This window comes from Solea senegalensis, linkage group LG8 (genome assembly GCF_019176455.1).
Source record: "Solea senegalensis isolate Sse05_10M linkage group LG8, IFAPA_SoseM_1, whole genome shotgun sequence".
Lineage (NCBI taxonomy): Eukaryota > Metazoa > Chordata > Actinopteri > Pleuronectiformes > Soleidae > Solea > Solea senegalensis.
Window position 1 is genome coordinate 16,241,569 of NC_058028.1, and position 16,958 is coordinate 16,258,526.

Consider the following 16,958-nt stretch of genomic DNA (forward strand, 5'->3'; position numbering starts at 1 on the left):
TTTCCATGTCCATTGTAAACTCCATCCATAGATTTAAAGTTGGGCTCTCTTGTGATAACCATTTCCTGGTTATACTGTTTTTACAGGTTAATTTGTTTAATAATACTTTTATTGTCTCTTCCTTTCTGCCTCTCCCTAGGCTCTGTGTATCAATGTTCAGTGCAGTGATTTGTTAGAGACAATAAGTCTGATCTTCTGTGGGGCAGATGTCAATTGTTCAACTGGAAAGACCAACTGGCCTTCCCCTTTCTCCCTGGCCAACGCACACGCACAACCCTTACAGGCTGAGTTAATTAGAAACAATCTCAGCACAGGTAAAGTATACATATTTTTTTTGTCTGTATTGTCATTTATTCAAAATGATTGTTTAAGGAATGCTAATTCAGTTTTCAAAAAATTGTTCTATAGTTTTTCACGCATGTCATTTTTACAGTCATTTCTGAACACACATTCATGACTATACCCATGTTTGTTTTAGGCCTGAACTATTTTTTTTGTTTGTTTGTTTTTGTTTAGATCTGCCACAGTCAGACGTGGTTAGGGTCATGGAGGCCAAACATTATTCACCACCACCTAGTGTGTCTCATAACGGCTTCCTTTACAAAACTGCATCCATGGCTCGGGCTGTCACAGAGCGCAAGGGAAAAGAGGGTATACACGCAGATGCTGTGCACTATACTTTATAAAGATATTTTCACAATTGCACACAAAGAAATAGTGTCTGGAAATGCCACTTGCACTGTTATGATTTTTATTGTGCTGTTGAATTGTTCATCCATGTAGAGTTCAGTCGCCGTTGGTGTACACTGAATGATGGCACCTTCAGTTATTATGAGAGTGACAAAAACTCAAACCCTAACGGGACATTGAAAGCTTCAGAGATCGTCTGTTTGGCTGTCGACCCGCAAGATAAACATTGGTAAACATTCATCCAGTGTGCTGCTAGTCTCTCTGTATACTAATTACTAATTACAATACATATGTAAATAAATACATAGCCAACACTTATTTATATATTCCTATTCGTCCTGACTCTCTTTTTTCTATAGGTATGACAGTACCTTTGAAATTTACTCCGAGTCAGAGCGTCTCTATCTGTTTGGCACTGATAATGCAGATAGCCACAAAGAATGGGTGAAATCTATTGCCAAGGTAAGTACCAAATATATCCTCAATTTTGGAACCACAAACATACATTCTCTATCTCCCTCCTCAACTGGAACCTTACATTTCAGATATCAGTAATAGTTTTATATGTTGAAGTTGAAGAACTCTGTTAAGTGGCAGGTTTACATTTACCACAATGTAAAACTTGGAAATACTCTTAGAAATGCCTGGGCCAGCTAATGCTTATTTAATCTCAAAATGCAGATTATTCTTCATTCTGAAATAGATACAGCAAAATGTGTTTTTCTCTAAATGTTATATAAATCAAATGTGTCACAAGGTCCCACTGTACCTTAAGGTTATTAATGTACTGTGGTCAGGACTGACTGAATTAACTTTTGCGCGTGTTTCCTCACAAGAATCATCACGGCTTCTTGAAAACTTAACTGGGAATCATGATTTCTGAGGGGAGATGGACAGCACATCCATTTCTAGCCACAAATACAGTATAACTCGATAGTGAATTTTGTAGTAATTGCTGACCATGCCATGACTCACATCACATACACCTGTGATGTATTATACAAAACCCTATGTGAAATCTTCCTTTTAATAATTTAACTTGAATTATCACTAAAGAATAGAGAAAGAACAATTTATGCTGAATCACAATGTCCCCTCCCTCCTTTTTTTTAATCTTTAGAGCTTTATCCCAGCCACTGCAGAACCATTATTGAGGATGGGTTTTGAGCGGATCGGGAGGCTGAAATATAAAGACGGCTTGAATCTACAAACATCTAAAGTTGGTTGGTTTGCTCTGGTGGGCTCCACACTTCATGCCCTTCTGGAGGGTGACCAGTGGGAGGAGATCCACCTCCGTAAACTTAATGAACTCTGTGAGTGACAAATGTAAACTCCTTCTGCAATCATAGTGTAAAGTTCACACATAACATTTATCAAATGGTTTGACCCTCAGGTCTTCTCTGATTGCTATTCCGCTTTAAAAATGATAACAATGACAATGTATTTGTATGTAACAGCCACCCAACAGGACAATGAAGTACTGGTTCTGGTAGAGAAAGGCAGGTGAGAGGACAAGAACAAATATCTGGCTATGTTTAATTTTTTTTTTAATGAATCCTTGTATAAGCTCTCAGTCCCACCCGTGAAACACTTTGTGCCCTAATTTGTTACTGGGGTCTTTTTTCTTCAGAGCCTTGTACATGGAAGGAGAGAGGAAGTTGGATTTTGCAGGCTGGTGTGCCGCCATCCGAACGGCCGCGGGGAGTGGAGGAGACACACTGAGCCAGCAGCAGCTCACAGAAACTGATATCCCTGTCATCGTTCATAGCTGCATTGGCTACATCACTCAGTGTGGTGGTGAGAGCTATACAGAGATGTCCACAGACACAGAATGCATATTCAGAATCACAGCAACTCGAACAGTACATTAAAAAAAGCTCTCCTCAGAATGACGACAGACTCTGCCCTAATGTTTGTGTTCATATCACAGGAGCAGCTTTACATTCTTACATTGCTGAATGCAACTTACATTTTCTAGAAAATAAGGCATTTTAGCTGAGATTACTTGACATTTCGTAATTCATACTGGCCCTTCTATTATTTTAAGGCAATTTATTAGTTATTTAGTTATCAGACGTATGTCCCTATTTAAGATTAACCACATGTACTTCTATACATTTCTTGATTTTTGACATTATGTTTTGTGTTTGTTTAGGCTTGACATCTGAGGGAATCTATCGCAAGAGTGGTGTGAACTCGCGCGTGGCGGCACTGTGCCATAAATTTCGACGTGATGCCCGCAGCGTGCATCTGAGGGAAGGCGATCACCAGGTGGACGATGTCTCCAACACACTCAAGCGCTTCTTTAGGGAGTTAGAGGAAGGACTGTTCACATCGGAGAGCTCCAGCAGCTGGCTCAGCGCAGCTGGTAAGATTAATTTTATGATGGCTCAGTTCACTTCAACCACATTAAACACATTTTCCACTTGCATCTAATTTTTTATAGCTATGCAAATTCTTTTATTAGTGGGATTGTTCCCACTGTATCCTGATCTGCAGCAGCCATTTTTTGCTACTTCTTCTTTTGCTACTTCTTCTTTTCTGTCATTTATTTGTCCGTTAACTTGTTCCACAAACTTCAACATAGAAACGTTGTTCGAACTACAAAAAGTTCCGCTCAATTAGGATATTATTATTCTGTCTATCCAGAATTTTCATACTCTCTTTCTCAAAAACAACTCTGTCAAATGATGCACACATCAGACACACTTATTTTCATGCTTCAATGTAGAAGCTTCGTTCAAACTTCAAAACATAGGGACTTTCATTCCTATATTTAGCTCTTTAATGACTATCACATATTTTTCACAGTTACAGTTCAAACTGCATGGAATCTTCAGCCTATTCCAGATATTGAGAGCTAGAGAAATGACATCAAATGCTAGACAGTAAGATTCATAGTCACAGTAGTCAAAAGCAAAAGTCAGTCAAGTTGTGGTAGAGAGCAGTAGTAGACACAGGGCAAGTCACAGATTGACACAATACATTGTCACACCACATCAGCTCATCATGCTCATCATACAGCACCTGTTAAGCCACAGCTGCAGTGGCCATTGTGTCTGCCGGAACCAGTATTAATGCAAGGTGCCATCATGTGAGGTTGTGCTGTATCTCGTCTTCCTCTGCAATAGTCTTGTTCAGACTGCGGTATTTCATTGATATGATCACCGTGACTGCCCTCGGGGATCTTGGATATACAGTATTTCCAACCCTCAAAACATTTTGGATACATTTTTAAATTCTTTATAAACATTCAATTAGAAACTTGAATTCATAGTTCAGTTCAGTTCAATTCAGAATTTGCCTTCTCCAGTTTTTATATAGGATTATTTAATGTACTAAGTATTAGTAGTATGCTAATATTCTACTGCCCCCCAGTATAGTGGATAAAATGGAAATTGTCTTGGTTTTTCTGTATCCACGGACCTTGATTTGGACAGAAAGGTCTATTTTCTTGCTTCCGGTGTAAGATGTCTTCAGGCAAATTCGGTGGCAAACAACTGATGAGAATTGAAAATAATTCATGAATTTTGTTTTCTCCGTGAGAGAATATGCTCCTAATGCTCCTGAGCTTGTCACTTTTTTATTCGCACTGTGTTGGCCTCTGTCTCTCACACACACTGTATTTATCTATCTTTCTCTCTGTCTTTTGTTTTCTGTCACTTTAATAGTTTTAGTATGTTTGTTTATTATGTTCACTCTGTATTGAAAATCTTTCCCTTCTTATGCAGCCATTCAGGATGAGAAAATGAAAATCTCAGAGTACCAGCAGTTGTTCAACAGACTGCCTCATGTCAACAAGGCTACACTACAAGCCCTTATCAACCACCTGTATTGGTGAGATACAGACACAAGCATAGATCCACTTACATCTCTATTCGCTGTATGTTCATACCAGTGTGTATTTTCACTGCATGCATTTCAGCGTGCAGTGTTTTTCAGACCAGAACCAAATGAACCTCCACAACCTGGCTATAGTGTTCGGCCCCACCCTGTTTCAGACAGATGGGAAAGACTATACTGCTGGCCGCACCGTTGAAGACCTCATACAGCACTACACACTCATATTTATGGTGAGACTCACTATGGTCAGGGCAATAATAACGGGGCAAAAACTATTTGTTCTTAAACTTGATACATTTAATTGAAGTGGTGACATCAGTAAATGGCAATGGCATTTAAATGAACAGCATCCTTATCTTGTAAATATAAACTGATCTTATCTATTGTACTTAACTGTGTGGGGTAACAAGCTGGTGTTATGTTCTTACTGCACATTTTGCTGGTTTCCTGAAACTTCACTAGAAAGGGAGATGGTAAATTGAGAAGGATGTTATGGTGAGAGGAAGGAACTGTGCGATGATGGGATTTCCTCTCATGAGATTTGATGAAATCCCTGCAGTCACTGTCAAATTGTACTTCTAATGAAAGACAGCCTCTTTTTTATCTTAACTGCATTAATTTGTTTTGAGGAGATAAAAATAAAGCTTCATGCAAATGGCATTAGCTCAACATGATGGTCAGATTTCCTGATGATTAAGGAAAAACACAGTGTTCAGTGCCAGTGGGAATTTCAGATTAAAACGCACAGGTTGGCGTTATAATTAAAGTATTATGTCAGCTGTTGACTGATCCATTGTATGTGTGTATATGTGAACAAATGTGTGCATATGTGTTTGTAGGTGGAGGAGCAGCAGCTCGAGAAGCAGCTAAAAGAGATCAATGCTATCATAAACATGAGGCTGAAACTCAACACAAAGTTTCCCGTAAGTCACACGTGCATCATTTTTTTTATTTTACTAATTTGTATGAAGACAATTTTGATGGACTTAACTGTATCTTTGTTGGTGTGCATATTTCGAATAACAATAAGTGGTGTAAGATTTGTTTCATTGTTGTTCAGTGTCAAAACTTCATGTCAAAATGTGACATTATTAAATCTTGACCACTTTAAACCATAAAAAATAACGTCAAATTTACATTTACACCAATAAAAAAAGGGTACCTCTAAGGTTTTAATGTTGTGACTGAGCAGTGTAAGTTTATGCTCTGTTTATTTCATTTTTAATCACAGTCTGTAATGAGTTTCGTGTGTGTGTGTGTGTGTGTGTGTGTGTGTGTGTGTGTGTGTGTGTGTGTGTGTGTGTGTGTGTGTGTGTGTGTGTGTGTGTGTGTGTGTGTGTGTGTGTGTGTGTCACCTCAGAGTACTGAGCCTGGAGGTCATTTCATCTGCACCGTGTACCTGGAGGAGGAAAACACAGACACAGTAGAGCAACATGTGAAGGTGATCTGAACTTTACGTTTTTGATGTCCAGTTCTTCTCTTGTGTAATGGACAATAAGTAACGCCAAAACAAACTAGCTTCTGTCACTCTCTCCTGTGGTAACAGACTTAACTAAAGTAATTGTGTAAATTCTCTTCTTAGATCCCTGGTTCTATGACAGCAGCAGAGCTGACATGTGAGGTCCTTGACCGGCGCAACATCAGCATTAAAGACAATGAGTACTGGAGCTGCTGGGAGGTTAGCAACAAGGAGGAAATGGGTAAGAGACATTTTGTGCAAGGAAATGTAATTATTTAGTAATGTCCTTCCACCAATATCTTTTTAAATTTCTATTTTGGCACACCAGGTTCACACAGCCATATAAACAGCTTGTGGTGAAACTCCTTATTCAACCTGCAATGTGAGCTGGCAAAAGTGACACAAACCCAAGGCAATAAAATCACTCTAAGCATAGTGACTATGTGACATGGTTTGTTTTCAGCCTGGTATTTGGGACATCTGGTTCCCAACAGGGAAGCCCGTATGTGGCCTATCAAATGCCAGCAACTCTAAATTGGCAGACTTCCCAATTTTTAGAAAACCTTCCTGCTGGTGCTACAGGAGGAAATGAAAAAAATATACTAATGAAGGAAGGAAATTAGAAAGAGTTGAGCTAGAGGGGATTTTTCTGTTTCTTGAAGAATAGAAATCAAGTCCTGGGGTCCATGGTTTGTTAGAATCAAAACACAAAATAGTTATTTTGTTATTTAAATACAAATCACATGCTGCCAATCGTGGTTCCCTGGAGCTTTGTCGTTTTATCTGAGCATGACACTCTCTCTTTTCTCTTGTTTTAATGCTGGAAACATTGCTCTGCATCATGTAAAGAAATGATTCAAGGCTACTGCAGATTCTCTATCACCCTGTGTTTACTGTGGCTCTTCGTGCCTCCCCTAGAACGACCACTGCACTATCAGGAGCGAGTTTTACCCATTCTTCATGCGTTTGGCACAGACTCCCATCTGCTCATCAAGAAGCACGTCGCTCTGGAGTCAATGATCGTATACCTAAGTAAACACACAAACTAATTGCCAACAAAATGTTGTCCTCTCAAAATATCTTGGTTGTTTTGTTGGTCTTAACCACATTATTATTAATATTACTCTTCAAGGCAGTAAAGTGGATGCATCTAAACATGGGATGATGAAATTCAGAGAGGAGCGAAGCATCCTGGGCCTGGGTCTGACCTCGGCTTTCAATGACCGATATTTCATCCTCAACTCCAGCTTGCTCAGAATGTACAAGGAAGTCAGAGTAAGATTGACAGACGAATAAACCTTTCTGACTTCTTCTGCTACTGGTTTCGTAGTGTGTCACTGACTTATTCACTCTGCTCCCTTCTCTCGCACTCTCTGTTTCAGAGTAACCGTACAGAACGTGACTGGCAAGTGAAAAATCTCAAGGTGTATTTAGGTATCAAGAAGAGGCTTCGTCCTCCCACCTGGTAAGTGTTGGATGTGCAGTGCAGCCACAGAGATACAGGTTGCATTGATGTCACTTAAAATCATGACAGAAAAAAATGGAAGGCCATCAGAGTTGGTCAACATTGACCCATCACTCTTGTCTCTCTGTTGTGAATCCTAAGTATATGCTTTTAAATTAAATCCAGATTGAGAAAAGCATCAGTTTCTCCAACAGAGGGTCTCGGGGTAACACACACACACACACACACACACACACACGGGGAGAATAATTTAAAGTTGCAATTTACTGCTAAAATGAAGTCTTATTCTGGATGCCTTCTCTTCTTCAACCTATCTAAAAAAGCTCCCACAGACTTCTTGAGAGTTTGACCACTAGGGGGCAAGCTAGGTCCAATAATCATGTTTTCTGCTGCAGTTGAAGAGCTGCTGTAACGATCTTTATCCGTCTGCCTTGTTCTCTGTCTGTTTCTAGCTGGGGACTGACAGTGGTGTGCGAGAGTAAGAAGCAAGAGAGGCAGCAGTGGTGAGTAGCTGTCCGTGTCTTTTGGAATAAACCCCAGCTCAACACAGATTTGATGTATTGCTCTGCTCTCTGAACTTCACTGCTGCATGATTTCAGATGGAGAAAGTTTATAACAGATCATATCGAATCACTTAATTAGTTTTAACCTGTTTGCAGCTCACATAAAGACAAAGTTCAAAGGTGTGGACCATGTGTTTGTACATTTGAAATCCCATCTCCCTTCCAGTCCTGTCCTGTATATGGTGATGTGCACTCACTCAATGTACTTTAACTAAACCTCAATTTGCCTTGACATACACTCCATTTTATTGAGTACAACTGTTTATATGTTTATTAATGCAAATATCAGCCATTAGCCAATCACAGGGCAGCAGCAGTAAGGCATTTAAACATGGTCGCAGCGATCTGCTGAAGTTCAAATGGAGCATCAGAATGAGGAAGAAAGTAACTTTGAACATGGCATGGTTGTTGATGCTAGACGAGCTGGTCTGAGTATTTCAGGATCTGCTGATCTACTGGGATTTTACACAAGCCATGTGTAGGCTTTATAGAAAAAAAAATATCTGGAGAGCGGCTGGTCAGAAGAAAGTGGCCAGACTGATTCATGTTGATAGAAAGGCTGGTGAGTGTAGTTTAACAATCTTTGTAAATCATCTGAGGCACAAGTGCATTTAACGGTCTTCATTATTAATATATGTCGTGTGATGATCAGTGTCAGTGTTTGTGTTTTGGGTGCAACAATCGATAATCTAATTGGAACTCTCCAATTTCCTTAAATGTCAAGCGAATTACCATATATGCATCACATAAAAATGACCATGTGATGGTGACATACTCACAATGCTGCTGTCCACACCTTGTTCTAACGTGGCCTTTGGACGTGTCTATCTGCAGAAGTACATGCAGCCTTCAGTGCAAAGTTACACAGTAGTTTTGACATGCTTGCCATCCTAATGTTCAGTGGCAGGGCCTTTTTTCTTTGAGTGGAAGGGTGATCACATTTGTGAATGTTGGAGAAAGCTGACAGTATTCTCTGTAGGAGGAAAAAAAACAGGTCAGATCACTGTGTGAGAGAGACACACATGAGAGGTCATTTCCACCCAGGAGGGAATCTCACACCCTGCATTCATGTCTCTATTCTTATCTAGGTCTGTTCACATGTAAATCTTTCTACGTATATGTGTCCCTCTGTCGAATATTAATGTACATCCCCGTGCTCATGTGTTAATTTATAGCAGGCAGTCCACTGACAGCCGCAGTCGATATCTGCAGTTGTAATGTTCTCGTCATGCTATAGGCGGTATCATCTCCTGGTTACACTTCATTGTTATGACCCTCGCAAAGAAAAAAACATAACTGAAACTGAACCGAAGAGACACTTGCAGAGGGAGAATGTGTGGAAGAAAAATAAACAAGGTATGGGGGAAAAAGTGGAAGGTAGAGAGAAAGTGTCACACTGAAGATGCGATAGACTGGTGCACTCGCACTGAGTTAGGCATTCTGTTTTTACTGCAGGTGAAAGATAACATGGCGAGGAAGGAGTGGTTGTAATTAAAAAATAAATTGGATTTTTAAAAATATCAATGGAAGCAAATGCTACTACTACTACTACTCATTTTCCTTCCCTATTACTTTTTTCTTTTTCCCATTTGTTGCACTATTTCATCAGCACATTTTTGCGAGTTAAGAGACCCTGACACATTTTCTGAATATTATGTAAATTTTCAACTCTGGCTTCATGGAAATCCATTATTCTGCATTTATTGATGGTCTAAATCAGAGGTGCAGTTAAATGCATGGACAGTAAATGAACAAGAAAATGTTGGTCTGTATCTGCACTTGAAAAGAGCGATTGTCCTGTTTTTAAAGCTCTACCTCCACTAATGAGCTCTGTTGGCCCTAATGATGCAAACTTTAGGGCCAATGGGTGTGTGTGTGTATTTGTGCTGAGTGTTCTTTTTGACATAAACACCAACATTGTCAGGACCAGTAGTTCTAATGACAGAACCTCATTTCTGAGAAACTGGTTAAGTTTGGGGTGTTGGGTTAAAATTTGGGTTAGGTTACGTTTAAGGCTTGAGATAACGATTTGTTTATGCAGTCCAAATGAATAGAAGTCAACCTGCCGCCGCCGGTGGTGTGTGTGTGTGGTTGGGTGGTGTGACAGCATGTGTGCTGACTCTCTCTCTCTCTCTCTCTCTCTCTCTCTGTTCACTGGATACTGTACATTCTATTTTTCTGAAGTTGCTAATCAATATTTTGTTGTGTCTTCTGTTTTGTGCTCTTGAATAAATGTCATAACAATTATAAATAAAGCTCATATATTCAGCACCACAGCATGGCTGGTGAGTCATGGGATGATGTGATTGCAAACGAGTGAAATATGCTCAAACACACAGAAATTACAGAGACACAAGCACAGTTTTTTATCAACATGGACTCTGAGGTGAATCATTCTCATCACTGTTTCTCATCTGTGGGGATTTCTGTTTGGGATCATGCTCTGTGTTTGTATTATACGCTTACAATATTACTACGGTCATCACAGGAGAGTTTCACTTAATGTCTTTGATGACCTCTCTCTTTCTTTTGAGTCTTTTTCTGCATTTCCCTTCATCTCCAAAAGCATCTGTACCTCTCTTTTTTTCCCTAGACCGACCACACACACACACACACACACACACACACACACACACACACACACACACACACACCACTTACAGATTTTTATCACACAGTCTCCCTCACTTTATCACCCTCTATTTATTTGCAGGTATCTCTGCTGTGAGAGCCAGTCGGAAATGAGGGAGTGGTATGCTACTTTTCTCAGTGTTCAGGTACGATTTTATGCACACAAAGATTTAAAAAACAGTTACACGATTTAAGTAATTACTTATATGTACAATTTCTTTTACCATTTATGACGTGAATTTTATGATTTTTGATATTTTTGATATATTTTTCATCCAGCCTACATGGAAGTGTTTTTTTAATGCCACTATGTCATTTGTTACCACAGAAAAGTTCTGTTCCAGGCGTTAAAATCAGTCTCACATACCCGTTATATGCTATTCTTTTCTGTTTTGTAAAATCTCACTTGGCTCCCTCTCTTAATCTTTCCCCTCTGTCTTTGCTCTTTCCTCATTAAAGTATGATGGCGATGTGTGGCCTCAGGATGGCCTGCAGCAGACACGGATGAGCCGGGTGTTACCAGACACGCGTCACGGTAACGTGTCACTGATACCACTGCGTGGCAGTGAGAATGAAATGCGTAACAGCGTAGCAGCTTTCAGCCAAGACCCGCTTGCTGTGAGTCAACCTATCAATCATTGGGACTAAATGGGGGACAAGGTAATCAGAGACATTTTATGCTGAACAGGTGGTCCAGACCCTCAAACATGATCCTTGCCCAAGCAAAACTCATTTGCATTTGTCTTATATAAGCTGTGTAACATGTACCTTTTGAGTATTTCAGTCATAAGATGGAGCCTGAGAGCCTCCGCATTAGGGAAATGTTAGTAACACTTTAGATTAGGGAACACATATTCACTATTAACTAGGTGCTCACTAACATGCATAAATAGCACACTAGCCCTTTATTAGTAATTAATAAGCATGTATTAACACCTTATACTACATAACCTTATTCTACCTCTATTACGACATGAATTATGATTTTTCCTGATTAAGGTGTTAATATGTGCTTAATAATTACTAATAAAGGTCTATTATGCTACTTATATGCATGTGAGTAAGCGCCTAGTTAATGGTGAATATGTGTTCCCTAATCTAAAGTGTTACCGAAATGTTTTCCTTTTTGTAATTGCCACTAAAAAAGAGGGGAGCACCTGTGCAGGATCAATAATCTCTGTACCATAATTCATCTATGATTTAATCATCATGATAGGATCTGGGTTCTTGAACTGTCTGTTCTTTACTAAAAATAGACTAAATGCCTCCTCCTTTATGAAACATGAGTATGTGTTTTCAGGAGCCTCGAGGTCAAAAGAATAAATTACTAAAAATGTTGAAGAATCCAGATAATGTAAACAGGAGCAGACAGCAGCATCAGCCTATTGCAGGAGGTTTGGACCAAGAACTAAGAAAACAGAATTAGAGCAAGAGTTATTATGGTGTTGCTTTGGCCAAGATGGCTTCAAAACACAACAAAAACATGGAAAACATTTGTACATTTGAACTTGTGCTTGCCTAGGAATAATGAGAAACTTTGTTTCACAGCAGTTCAGAATTGTATGCCATGCAAGAACTGGACAAACATTATCATTAGTTCTTTGTGAGATTATATTTTCGCCATCTTCATCTCTTTCTCTTATGCTCATAGGAGAAATAGATGCGGCCATCCAGAATAATTCACTCAGTGCTCAGTCCTGGTCCTTTGGGACCAAATATCCACAGTCTCATGTGCAGCTGTCTCCTCCTGCTGTTGGTAGTCATCACACACCTCTCATTAGTTTGCTGCAGACTGCAGCAGCACAGTCACATCTACTGGCACAAATGCGATCCCGCGGTTGCCTGGTTGTTGCCCCCCAGATATTTTGTTTTGATAAACATCTCCTCAGTGCGTCCACTTGACAGTACATTTGCTGAAATTGTGAGAGGAGGAGTGATCGCTTTGGTGGTGGGGCGGCGGTAGACGCTGGATGCTGGGTTTCTGCAGGATGTGTGTGTTTGTGAGGATGAAAGAGATTCACTGCATGTTTAATTCTTCACATACATAGTCCCCTTGACCACTTGTTTGTATGCATGTGTATATTAGGTTGTGAGGACACATTTTGATTCAAATCCATCATTGTGGGAACATTTTGTATGGTCATCACAACTACTTGCACAGCGACTTGTTTTTAGCATTAGAGCTAGAATTAGGTCAATCCATCACTCTATAGGCCTTTGCACATCAACGCGAATAATAATAATGCATGAAATTGTGAATAATTAATTATTGAGTTTAATTTGAACAAACCCTCTCTATTCATATGAAGTGCAAAGTAATTAAGTAAAAAGGTGTTGTTCCAGAATAAAAATCCAAGTTATTTGCCCCTTTGTGCCCAAAGACATAAATGTGAATAAATGTGGACATAAATGTTGTTACTGGGTGTAAACATCTATTTCTTTCTTTTTTTTAATTTAGAGGATGAACATTTAATACCCCATAATCTTAAGAATATGTATTGTATATGCAGTGTATATTCTAAAGAGTATGGGTTATTAAATGTTCAGTATACAATAGCCACTGTACAGATTAGTTTATAACATCAATGTAAAGCTGCTCTATGCACAATGTATCTCTCACACGTTTCCAATCCTGTTTTTCAATCATTGTCGTAACCACACCATTCTCTCTCTTTCAGCTCTTTAGGGATGTTCGATAATCTTTGCTTAAAGAAAGGTAAGACGGTTGGATAACACACTCTTTCTTGACTGTTGACGTTGACTATTATATCAGATTAAATACGTTTGAATTCAAATGTCAATGATGTTGATAAGTAAGTAGGTGTAATTGTGATTGCATTGGAATCTGTGAAAAGATGGTAAACCTTTGAATAATGGCTCCACTAAGGACATGGATAAGTGAATAAATGACAACAAAGAAGAACTATTTCCTCATTAATCCAAAGTGTTTCAGCTGCTGTATATCTCACTGTAGCTTATGACTTGAGTAGACTGATCAGACTGCAATGACTCTTTGAATATTATGCACTGGTGATACACTGATTTAACTACTTCAGCAGAAAATCAATATATTTTTTTAAATAACTAGTGGACCATTTAAGATATTTATCAAGCCAAAACGCCACAGCTTCTGGACTGTGATACATGTTTCATCTAGTTTTCAGCATTCGTAGATAACGTAATCAAAAACATAATAAAAAAAATAAGGGAAAAAGAGATTAATGAGTTATAAAAACAACTGTTAAGCTTTAGGTGATCACTCAAGTTGAAATATCATAAAGTTTAAATGATTTGTGGTCATAGCTGAAGCTAATATGCTGGTTTATTTTTTTTTGTGTGTGTTTGACATTTATTTGCTCTCTTGACCACTACTTATTCTGTCGACGTCATCTCAGCAACCTCATGTCTGGTTGCCATGGCTCTGAGACATTTATAGTCTGGATGAAAAATGGAAGCCTAATTTCTCAGCGGACTTGGCTATGAAACAAATTTTCGGGGTGAAAGGATAAAACTACATGTTAGTGTGTGATATATATGTGTGTGCGTGTGTGCAGGTGGCTGGACTCATCAGATGATCTCTCAACGTGCCAATTACGTCATCACTGTGGTGACAGACAGACAGACAAACAAACAGAGTAATGGACTCTCATATTGTGCACCTGGATTATGGACCGCTGCATGTTCTGCTCAGTATAATATAAAATGGACCAAAACCTGTGTGTACTACAGTGGCAGTGTGAAATATAACCTGCACACAAGAGTTTTACGTGAATGTACAGTAGAGAGTTGGAGTTGTGGCATTAACATGACGAGATGAACAAAAATCGAATTTTCCCTGTACGTTCCAGCTCGACGTGGAGCCAGTCTGTGCTCAGTGTTGGACTCTTTATTGGTCAGTGTGGCATATAATCACTGACATGTTTTATTATAATGATGTATAATAGGACAGAGGTATGAAAGACATGCTGAGCAAAAAACCTTAGATTATTTTAGGCACTAGCATCGAGTGCTTAGAGAATGTTATTTTTTTTATATTGAAAATAGAAGTTTGTAGGTGATTTTTTTTTTTATCTCTCTCTGTGCTACTGTCTGACAGATTGTTTTGTAATCCTGAAATTCAAAGAAGTGAACAGTAGCTATTGTAAGTAAAGTTGATGTCTGATAGTGAGAATTAATTTTGACTGGGCCCATGAGACAGCTGACAAATGACAGGTGATGGATTAGTGTTTTTTGTACGGCATGACCAACATGTTTAAATGCTTATGTCACTTTGTCTGCATACAGTAGATGCACCTGTGTGCATACACACACACAAGTTTGTTTGTGTTTGGTTGAGTTACCGCTGAGGCCAAAACATGCTGCATGTACTGACATACAGTAGGGCGAATGGTGGGGTACACCCTGGACAGGTCACCAGTCCATCACAGCACCACATCGAGACAAACAACCATGCACTCTCACTTATATTTACTCATTTGATGTGATAGTCGCCTCCTGTGTGTTGGTCCTTTATGAATTATAATTGAATAAACATACAAGTTTGATTGAGTCAGTATGAAATACCATCATTTCAATAGCATATTTTTATGATTTGTTAATCTAACCCCCAAATGAGGACGCAGGGGTTCCACTGAAAAATCTGAAAGCACAACAGATGAACATAAATGCAATATTGTCAGTAGTTCATGAGTCCAAACTTGTGTGTGTGTGTGTATATATGTATATATTTGTTGTTGTTTTTGTTAAAAATAATAACCTGTCAGCAGCTGCCTTACCAGAACATCCACCATCCTCACTACCTTGTAGTGCTGTATGCCACCTGTAGGTTCTCATGTTGTAAAGATATTTTTGTATTTATTCAGACAGCAGAAGGTGCTGGATGCTGCACTGTAGAATGTCTTGTATTAGTGAGGCATCTTAAGGCTCAGCTATTTGTTAGTTTTTAAAAACCTTTAACAGCTGTGCCTGTGAATGTGTATATACCGTAGTGTATTTATATTTGTGTGTGTTATTAGCTGTGGCTGTGCAGTTCAGCAGGAATAGAGAATGCACTCTTTTGTAACAAACCTACAGTGCCTATAGAAAGTATCGCCCGACCGTTATTGTTTTGTAACACTGAAGTACTATGAGGAGACCTTTGTGAAGGCTCATCATTAGAGAAATTTTAATGATAATCTTTACAAATTGATATAAAATGAGAGGCCCTTTCAATCAACAGTCTGGCTTACAGGAATGAGCCTTTAAGGTCACATCACAAAGGGCACAGACTCAAGAGGCTGCCTGTCCAGTAGCGCCGTCAATGTTGCATTGTTGTTTCATTTCCTGCGGGATTAATAAAGTCTCTATCTGAAAGACCTGCTGCAGACAAACATTCATCCAGCAGCATACTGCTACTCTCACTTTAAGTATTGCAGCCATGAGATTTAGTAAAATTATCAAACCTTTTCCACTGTTTGTCACCCACAAACAGTGGGTGACATTCATTTGTGAGTGAGTCACCAAAGCAGCAGCAGTTGTATGAATGTTGTCTCCCATCATGCAGCATGTGTAGTACTCCCAGTGACAGGTGCCAGGTGTTATCACTTGTTCTAGATAAATGTGTTTTGTTTATATTTGTATGGAAATGTTTAATCTACCCCCTGAACAGTAAATTTTCGTCTAATCTAGTGATTTGTATTGAGAATATGTGTCATAATAGAAAATGTACTTTTTGAAGAGATCTGTTTACTTTTAGGATATGAAACATCGTTAGTGGATTAAATGAGTTTCAGTGTTTTAAAACAATACATTAAGTCCTACAGGGGGCTGGTAAATACTTTATATACACGTGGTGTATATTCTGTCTCTTTTCTTATTCTACTGCTCTGCTTTTTACTGATTTCGCGTCAAAGAAACTAATAAACAAATTCAGCTGGTTTGCGTGTGTGTTGTTTCTTCTTGAGCATAGATACATTTACATTTACCATCTCCTTTTACTCTGAAATAATTGTCTTTGCAAGACATTGATGCCTTCCAGCTCTATCTTGCCCGGAGGTTAATTCACTTGTTCATTCTGCACTTGTACAAAATGATATACATACTGTACAGTACAAGCCTGTAGCACACATCCAAAGACTAATCTGCCCTACAGGCCAACTGTGACAGGACAAGCTGGGCAACTAACACATACACAACATGTACGTACTGTAAACGCAAATTTAAAATGACAGAAACTTTCATAAGGCCTGTGGGTGTCAGGGTGATGTCATACTACACCACAACCAAGAAAAGCAAGCCTATAGATGTGCTTTAAGGAAAAATGTCAGGA

General features: G+C 39.0%; 1 protein-coding gene across 2 annotated transcripts in view; it reads left to right on the forward strand.

The window, feature by feature from the left end:
* LOC122773241 (arf-GAP with Rho-GAP domain, ANK repeat and PH domain-containing protein 1-like) overlaps nt 1-16,566 on the forward strand; it is a 43,678-nt gene extending 27,112 nt beyond the window's left edge. The window contains exons 14-34 of one of the 2 annotated variants that reach the window (XM_044031754.1): nt 140-314; nt 517-651; nt 784-919; nt 1,050-1,152; nt 1,811-2,003; nt 2,148-2,193; nt 2,321-2,487; nt 2,846-3,058; nt 4,422-4,527; nt 4,616-4,763; nt 5,373-5,456; nt 5,894-5,974; nt 6,116-6,233; nt 6,911-7,024; nt 7,125-7,267; nt 7,375-7,457; nt 7,910-7,960; nt 10,734-10,797; nt 11,111-11,269; nt 13,330-13,367; nt 14,206-16,566. In XM_044031754.1, coding sequence (XP_043887689.1) covers nt 140-314; nt 517-651; nt 784-919; nt 1,050-1,152; nt 1,811-2,003; nt 2,148-2,193; nt 2,321-2,487; nt 2,846-3,058; nt 4,422-4,527; nt 4,616-4,763; nt 5,373-5,456; nt 5,894-5,974; nt 6,116-6,233; nt 6,911-7,024; nt 7,125-7,267; nt 7,375-7,457; nt 7,910-7,960; nt 10,734-10,797; nt 11,111-11,269; nt 13,330-13,350 — 2,340 coding nt within the window. In that variant the 3' untranslated portion in view covers nt 13,351-13,367; nt 14,206-16,566. The remainder of the gene's footprint in view (nt 1-139; nt 315-516; nt 652-783; nt 920-1,049; nt 1,153-1,810; nt 2,004-2,147; nt 2,194-2,320; nt 2,488-2,845; nt 3,059-4,421; nt 4,528-4,615; nt 4,764-5,372; nt 5,457-5,893; nt 5,975-6,115; nt 6,234-6,910; nt 7,025-7,124; nt 7,268-7,374; nt 7,458-7,909; nt 7,961-10,733; nt 10,798-11,110; nt 11,270-13,329; nt 13,368-14,205) is intronic. The other variant, XM_044031755.1, reaches the window with a different exon arrangement.
* The last annotated feature ends 392 nt before the right edge of the window (nt 16,567-16,958 follow it).